The sequence below is a fragment of the Mytilus californianus genome, unplaced genomic scaffold (assembly GCF_021869535.1).
Source record: "Mytilus californianus isolate M0D057914Y unplaced genomic scaffold, xbMytCali1.0.p SCAF_2, whole genome shotgun sequence".
NCBI lineage: Eukaryota > Metazoa > Mollusca > Bivalvia > Mytilida > Mytilidae > Mytilus > Mytilus californianus.
The window spans coordinates 122490104-122499351 of record NW_026262668.1 but is presented as its reverse complement, the minus strand read 5'-3'; the positions used below and the strand labels follow the sequence as shown (position 1 = coordinate 122499351).

General features: G+C 29.6%; 1 protein-coding gene across 1 annotated transcript; it reads right to left on the bottom strand.

Moving 5' to 3' along the window:
- Nucleotides 1-933: 933 nt before the first annotated feature.
- LOC127730858 (uncharacterized) lies at nt 934-4073 on the bottom strand. The gene is made up of 4 exons (XM_052239470.1): nt 3897-4073; nt 3591-3713; nt 1792-1890; nt 934-1419 (listed from the first exon to the last, which is right to left on the bottom strand). Exons 1-4 carry the CDS (start codon nt 3958-3960, stop codon nt 1370-1372), a joined length of 336 nt encoding a protein of 111 aa, XP_052095430.1. The 5' UTR covers nt 3961-4073; the 3' UTR covers nt 934-1369.
- Between the last annotated feature and the right edge of the window lie 5175 nt (nt 4074-9248).

Below are 9248 nucleotides of genomic sequence, written 5' to 3'. Positions count from 1 at the left end.
ATATTGAGTTTGAGAATAAGACATATTTAACAAAAAGCATAACATAACAGAAGATTGGTTAAATGATAACGTTAACAAATAACTAAATCCAACGTCAGCACATGATATTATCTCCCCTTCATACATAACCAAATATGAAACTTTTAAAGGAAAACGTATTGGCAAAATAAAAAGAGAGCAACTGATATAATCAATACAGATATTGAAAAATAAATTAGAGTACATATCAAACAACCAAATAGATCAACTTGAACCGCGTTTAAAAAAAAGGTGTTCCTAAAAAGGTAGCCCATTCACACTCAACAAGTGCCAACTGTTGTTGTGTTCATGAAAAGCATAACACTTTTGTTTAGTATTATGAGTTTATGGCCTAAATGTAGAACGTAAATATCCTTATTTTTGTATGTTTCTACCTGAAAGACTTTTGTTTGGCATTCAAAATTTAATCACGATATTTCTAATCGGTACGATAATAACATCCTCTTCGACTTTCTTATAGCTCTTATATCCTATTCTCACAAACATACACATTTCTTTAATACAGAAGAGGTCTTGCCATATAGTTAAAGCAATAGAACTTTTCACAAGGACAAAGCCAAGTAGTAAAACTGTTCACATGGACATATCAAAACAAAAGGAATTTCCACCTAGATATATTCAAACATTAGAAATTTCCACCTGGATATAGTCAAGCAATAAAACTTTTCTCCTAGACATGGCTAAACAATAAAACTGTTCACATGGACATATCAAAACAATTGCAATTTCCACCAGGACATAGTCAAACAATAGAACTTCCCACAAACCTAAAGAAAATCATTTGTTTTTGTTTGAATAAACAGAGGAAAACAAAAGTGGCGTTCAGAATAAGTCTTCAAATATGACATAAAGCAAAAATGCAGACGGCTCAAGAAAGTTCAAAAACAATTTCAATGAAAGTATAACATTTATTTGACAGAGATAACAACTGAACTCTGTAAACAATATAATGGGATAAATTTGTTTACAATTTTTACTATTTGTTATATTCAATTGTCACTGACCAACAGTCTTTAAATGTACAAAACTTCTGCTAGGTTCATATATTACATTTTAGCAATAACTGTCAATATCATGTTTCAGACTTATAAGTTTCAAGAAGGCAATGACATGGACGAAGTAGTTGATATTAAAGATTTTGAAAATATTAATATATTTGGTGTATTAAATATATGCAAAATGGCTGGCATGTGTCATTCAAATTTAAAATTCACGAATTGCACTTTTTGTGAAATTCAATTGGTCAAAAACAGTTTTACATTTGTTATATAAGATAAAGATAAAATAACGAAAACTGATGATTCAATGAATTCTGTGAAAGATATATTTGTCATCCTGTCCCTGGAAGGCAGCACCCGTCATTGCCAGTTTTTGAACCACCTATGAATAAAAACAAATGCATATCGATCGGTCTCTTTTTAAGTTTCATATTAGTTTTTTCCTAGAACACTAGCTTTCAATAGTAACAATGAACACAAACATGTTTGAAATGGAATCAAAAAAGATAAAATCATTTATAACAACATTTAACTAAAGGAATTATAATAACATACCTTCAATGTGATTAGTAGAAGTACAGGTAATGGACACGATCCAGGCATCATAATTTATTGAAAGTATTCACAATACTTCAAATTTCATGTTTTCTTTTACAAGGAAAAGTCCAAATTTCAAATTAATGACAGAAGATTAAATATAACAATTATGTTAAAGAATGTCATAAAAGGTCCTTAACTAACACACTAAACTAACCTGTTACGTCGATAACACAGCCTTCGCCTTCAACGTACTTATATCCCGCTGTACATGATTCTCTTGTCTGAAGTTCATTTTTTTCTAGTCTGTGAGTATCTAAGCAGAACATGTGACTCTATTATACCGTCGTGTATAAAATATTACAAGGAATTAATTAAAGTATAAAATTTAAATCGTTAATTATAGCAAGTCTCAACATGATAACAAAACTGATAAGACTTTTTTATTTTCTAGAATTTTTTTTTAAATTGTGTAACATATTCACATAACTACTTTATTTGTATGATGTACAGCTCAATTATGAATTATTTTGGAAATAATATCCTCTAACATAATCAAAATTTTATTTTTAGTTATTTGATCACTTTATTAATCGAGTTTAATCTTAAATATATTTTTAAAAATCAAAAAATATTCTGGCAATTATATTTTCTTGAAACAATAGTAAATTCTCAGTTTTGTCGGCGTGATTGTTTATAAAAAGAGCAAACGTCACATTGAAAAAATACTCAACATATCAAAGATGACAAGATTTTGTTGATGTTTAGGTTATATCTGATTGTGCAGATATATCATTCTATTGAGCGGATGACCTATACATGTTTTATTAATAACAAATCGAACGCCTTCAAATTTCATATTGTAGATGCTGTGAACTAATATTTAGTTATGCACAATAAACACATTAAATCGTTTTCCAGATGTCTGACAATAAAGGGGGAAGAAATTTTGTGTGCATTGTTTTCTAATTATATGGCTATCCGTGAATAAACCTATCTGTAGCGTTAGGCTATAAGTGTTTGTTTTATTTCCACCAAAAGTAGGTCAAGGTCTCACAAGTAACCAATTTCGAACTGAAACGGTCATGTTGATCGTAACAGCTCTTAAAAGACTGAACAATAAAGTTTTTCTGTCATGTTCTTTTTTAATTTAATTTTCAGACTTATCCAATGCGGTACCGTTTGTTGAAGTAACTACAAAGACAATATCTTGAAAACTGAATCTCTCAACAAGACTTTTTTAGTTATGGACTTTTCAGTTAATGTTAAGATAAAAATTACAATATAAGACTAAAATTGTTTCCTAGTGTCGGTATTCCTATGTTCCTATATAATTCTATAAAAACAAAAATATGAAGCCTGATCCAAGAACAAAAATGTCTTGTCTGATTCGAGTATAGTAAATTTTTTCTAGACAAAAACTAATTTCTATGCCGGAGATGAACCATGGATGTCTTATAGTATTATTTGTTATATTGTTCTTTTTATTTGTCTTTGTATATTTTTTAACCTTTACTGTTTAGTCCATTTATTTTGGTAATTTCCTTTAGGCGTGGTTCGGTATTTATACATTTCGCCATTGTGATATTTTGCTATGGTCATTTATATATTCTTGTCTTTCATTTTTGCTTATGTGCTTTGTCTATAGAGTGTCTATATGCCATTTTGTTTGTTTGTTTGTTTGTTTTTTTTTTTTGACATAGTTGTTTATTTTATAGTGATTAAGCCAAAACACAAGGTTGACTACTGTACCCCAATTTTTTATATTTCAACTTATTATGTCTGTTTGTTTTTCTCACACATTGTTGTCAATTTAATGGAATTCTATGCGACTGTCATACAAGTGAGAGGTTTAGCTAGCTGTAAAAATCAGGTTAAGCCACCATTGCCTGTACCAAGTCAGGAATATTACATTTGTTTTCCATTCGTTTGATGTGTTTGAGGTTTTGATTTTGCCATTTTGTAAGGAACTTTTCTTTGGAGTTCAGTTCAATTATCTGAATACTGTATTGTTACCTTCATCGCATTGCTCTGTCAAAGAGTTCCAAGAGGTGTTCGGTGGACATTTATACGGAAACATCAGAACTTTGAGCAACTGTAATATTTCTCTCTCTTTTAAATCCTTTATTATCTTCTTGTCTGATAAAGAAAGTCTTACATTGAAGTGACTGCTTTTTTTATTATTAAAAATGAATCACACATTTACGTACACAATACAACAGTTAATCTATAAAAAGTTACTTATCATTTTCTTCATATATAGCTGGAACATAAAAGAATTTTTTTTTTAAAGTTTCTCCTTAATAATGTTTATATACATACCTTTATTGTAGCCACAAGTTAGCTGTAAACAAACAAGAACTATTACAAGTCTACCAGATATCATTTTCTGTTCTATTGATATTCTATCATTAAACTACAGAACTGTATGTTCGATATCATGATAATTAAAAATTCATACACATGTATTGTCAATGACCACCATAAACACATTGTAAACATGCACCTTGATTTAAAGATACTGAATATATTGACAGAAAGTTAAATTATCGGATTTAATTTTTCTTTCATTTTTGATAACGTTATTGAGCTTATGTAACAAAATTTAAGCCTGAAATAAACCAACTATGTCGAGTGATTATCTGACAGCAATACAAAAGTTCACTTGGTACAGAATAAAATTTAATTCTAGTACTAGAATTAATACGATGTATCAAAAAGTAAATACCAAATTTCCACAATTACCTTTACTTGTGTGAGATTTAATTAGTTTTATAATACTGAACATCCTTTTTTGTCAGTGGCATGAAATAACTAAAGGTACATTAATGAATTAATGAATACATAAGTACTATTAGTTAAGGACAAATTCTTAACTCAATTAAATCGGTATACCATGCAACAAAAATAGTTTACATGTAAAACAATACTAACAAAATACAGAAAGAAAGCTCGCACTAACTGAGAAGCTCAAAATATTGCCTTCTTATACCCAAAAATCTTTTGCTTTACTTCTAAATTTTTTGCAAAGAATACAGGAATATTATACGTTTTAATAAATGCCTAACTCCAGAATATTTTGACATACCTTAAAACATCCGCATTACGTATCAGACATTTTTTCGACGTTTAATAGAAATTTGAAATAACACAATTTTTCATAACGCTACAATCGGAATTTTCATGGAAACCAACTGTGCTTCTCTTCTTGCCGACTTGTTCATCAGCGATGTTGCTTATCTTATTTTGACAAAATTGAACCAAATTGGCTGTTAAAAGCGAATTAGTATTCCACTATATCACTTTCAGTTATGATTGAACAAAACAAAATCATATTTTATTTTTTGTATGTCTGGTAGCTAATGCTCCTTTAATACGATCTTCAACAGTACTAACATTGATTTTATTTTCCGAAGTTTAATACATATATAAACATATATTGCTATCATGATATTAACATTTATAAATTTCACATGCAATACGATACGCATATTTTGGTGTAATTTTGTGTCAAACAAAGTCATACTTTTTTTCCGGCTGGTTATCACGCCTTTACTCCTAATCCATTTGTAGTTTGATAATATAGTCTAGGAAAACAAAGTCTATTTAGTGGTTTAATCTGGCTTTGAACTAGCTTTTTGCAACTGTAAAAACTCAAATAAATCGTGTCATTTTTCTTGTGTTTTGGCTTGCTTGCCCAAGTAAATGGATTGTAGTCTTAAACGGTCATTTATTTTGTTGTATTTCATATTCATCCTTCTTTTGTCTGTGAGTATCTAAGCATAAAATGTGACAAGGATCTAATTAAAGTATAAAATCATTAATTATAGCAATGGCAAGACTCAACCTGATAAGAAAACTGTTATGAAATATTTATTTTCTTATTTAATTTTTTTTTTAATTGTGTAACATATTTACATGTAATTACTTTATTTGTATGATATACAGCACAATTATGAATTATTTTGGAAATAATAACCTCTACCATAATCAGATTTTTTTTTTATATTTGACCACTTTATGAATCGAATTTAATCTTAAATATATTTTAGAAATGTATTTTTTGAAACAATAATAAATTCTATGTTTGTCGACGTGATTGTTTATAAAAAGAACAAACTTCACATTGATAAAATACGCATCATATCAAATATGACAATATGCTATTGATATTCAGGTGTTATCTAATTGTGCAGATATATCATTATATTGATCGGATGATCTCTACATGTATGATTAAAAAACAAAATCATAAATCTAGCTTGTGTTTGTTTTATTTCACCAAAAGTAAATTTAGCTCTCACAAGTGAACTAATTGTGAACTGAAACGGTCATTCTGATCTTAACAGCTCTCTAAAGACTGAACAATATTTTTTTCAGCAATGTTCTTTCTTTCATACTTATATAATGTGAAATAATTCGCTAGCAGTTAATCGCGATCTATTTAGAATGTTCAGAAGCATTATTTACATGTACAAAGCAACAACATATTGAATTGTCTGAAAAGGGAATGAACAGTACTGAATTAACAACAAAGACAATATCTGAAAAAAATGAAACTCTTCGCAACACTTAACGTTTTTAATTATGGACTTTTCAGATAATTATAAGATAAAAACGAAAATTTAAGACTAAAACTTGTTTACTAGTGTCGGTATTCCTATATTCCTGTATAATTCTATATAAAAAAATTTAAAAAAAAATATGAGGCCTGATCCAAGAAGTAACCCACTTAGTCTAATTCGAGTATAGTGATTTTTTTTCAAGTAAAAAAATCCAAACTTTCTTAGCTCCTTCCGAAGATGAACGATGGATGTCTTACATTCATGCATCTCTCAGTTATCGGAATACTGTATTATTACCTTCATCACATTGCTCTGACAAAGGATTCCCACAGATGTTCGGTGGACATTCATGCGGAAACATCAGAACTTTGAGCAGCTGTAATATTTCTCTTTATTTTAAACCTTTATTATCTTCTTGTCTGATAAAAAAAAGTCTTACAATGAAGTGACAGTAAGTAAAGAGTAACAAACTAGAGACAAACAATGAAACTGAGGAATTGAAGCTTTGCTTTCAATTTGGTATTTTCAAAATTACTGACATATAGACGATAGGAGACAGATGTCACTAAACGTTTATAAACTCAAAAGGAATATAAATATAATCCAACAACCGATATATTCTATTAACAAAACTTATTTATCTGGTTTTTGTTTAATTTTTGAATATTAAAAATGAATTTCACATTTACTTTTACAATACAACAGTTAATCAATAAATAGTTACTTATCATTTTCTCCATATATAACTGGAATTTTTCAAAAATTTCTCCTTAATTATGTTTGTATACATACCGTTCGTGTAGCCATAAGCTACCTGTAAACAAACAAGTTAACTGTCCCAAGTTAGGGGAGAGTTGAGCGCTCACAAACATGTTCAACATTCTTTATGTGCCTGTCCCAAGCCAGGAGCCTGTAGTTCAGTGGTTGTCGTTGGTTCATGTCTGTCATATTTGTTTCTCGTAAATTGTTTTGTTATACATAAGGCCGTTAGTTTTCTCAATTAAATTGTTTCATATTTTTCCTGTCGGGGCCTTTTATAGCCGACTATACGGTATGGGTTTTTCTCATCGTTGAAGGCCGTACGGTTGCCTATAATTGCTTACGTACACTTTATTTAAACTTTGATGCATAGTTGTCTCATTGGCAATCATACCTCATCTCTTTATTTTTAAAGTAATGAGAAGTCCACCAGATATCATTTTCTTTTCTATTGATAATCAATCATAAAAATACAAAACTGCATACTTGATATCATGATAATTAAAAATTCATACACAAGTATTGTCCATGTCCACCATAAACATATATATTATAAACACGCACCTTTATCAAAAGATACTTTATTCCTGCTTCAATATATTGAAAGAAAGTAAAATATTAGATTTTATTTTTTTTTCATTCAACATTTAACAATTTTCTAACAAAATGTAATCCAAAAATAAACCAATTATCGAGTTATTATCTGACAACAAGCAATACAAAGGTTGCTACAGAATAAAATTTAATTTTAGTACTAGAATTAATATGATGTATTAAAAAATATAGACTAAATTCCATTTTCACCCTTACATGTTTCAGATTTAATTAGCTTTATGATACTGAACACACTTTTTTTGTCAGTGGCATGAAATGACTAAAGGTACATAAATGAATACATAAGTACTATTAGTTAAGAAAAAGCTCTTAACTCAATTGAATCGGTATCACATACTAACAATATACAGAAAGAAAGTTACTGAGAAGCACAAAATATTACCTTCTTATACCCAAAATTCATTCGCTTTACTTCTAATTCGTTTGTAAAGAATACAGGAAAATCTTTTGTACAGTAGTGAAAATAAAATTTTGTACAGAATCTAAATACAGAGAGAAAAAAGACGTTTTAATAAATGAATAACACTGTAACACTGTAAATAAATAAGAAATTGTAAACATGAACTCTTTAACTCCTGAATATTTTGACATACCAAAATACATCCGCATTACGTACCAGAAATTTTCCACATTTAATAGGAATTTAAAACGACAATTCTACACAAAGCCACATTGGAATTTCCATTGAAACCTACTGTGCTCCTCTTCTTGTCGACTTTATTCATATGAGGCAGACTTCACACAGGAGCTTTTAATGACGAATGAGAAGAAGCCAGCATTATCTTTTTACTTCATTCCAGCTATATGAATGATGTCCTCTCACTAAATAATTCAACGTTTGGTGACTATGTTGAACGCATGCATCCTATTGAACTTGAAATAAAGAATACAACAGATACAGTTAAGTATGCCTCTTATCTTGACTCATTTGAAAAACTTACAAGGGTGGTCAATTGAGAACAAAACTTGTTGACAAAAGTAATGATTTTAGCTTACCAATTGTAAGCTTTCTAATTCTATGTCGTAACATTTCATCATCGCCTATGAATTGATTGACCGTTATAGAATGTCTGTTTCATAGATGACATCAGTAAAGTTTCAATTATATTCTAAGTATCGTTACCCCAATCCCGTCATCTTTTTTTTCAAATTTGATCTATCGAATTATACTTAAGCTAGTCACCAGTTGTGTACGTGCATGAGCAACACGACTGGTGCCGCATTTGGAGTAGAATTTGCTCACCCTTCCGGAGAACCAGGACTCACTCCCATCTTTTGGTGGGTTTCGAGTTTTTTTGCCTTTAGTCTTCTAAGTCGTGTTTTGTAGACTGTTGCTTTTCTTTTGTTCTTTTTTCTTTTTTTGCCATGCATTATCAGTTCGTTTTCAATTCATGAGTTTGACTATCCCTTTGGTATCACCCGCCTCCTTTTTTTTTTTGTCTGTTTCACAGCTTTATGCAAAATGTTATTAAACATAGTTCTTGTATTTTTTTCCTTACAAGGACAAATTATTGTTCACATAATAAAACAATGACGACTTTTGACACTTATGAGTAAGTTCATTTGAAAAATATTATTTGCCAGTTTCGGAAAACTGGATAATATAGAGGGAAGACACGGTGTAGATATCAACCGTTCAGTAATTGCAGTAAAAACTAACTATCAAGATTATTTTTATTTATGAAAATAACTCTGAACATCATCCAAACTTATAAACGGACACGCCTAAGGAACG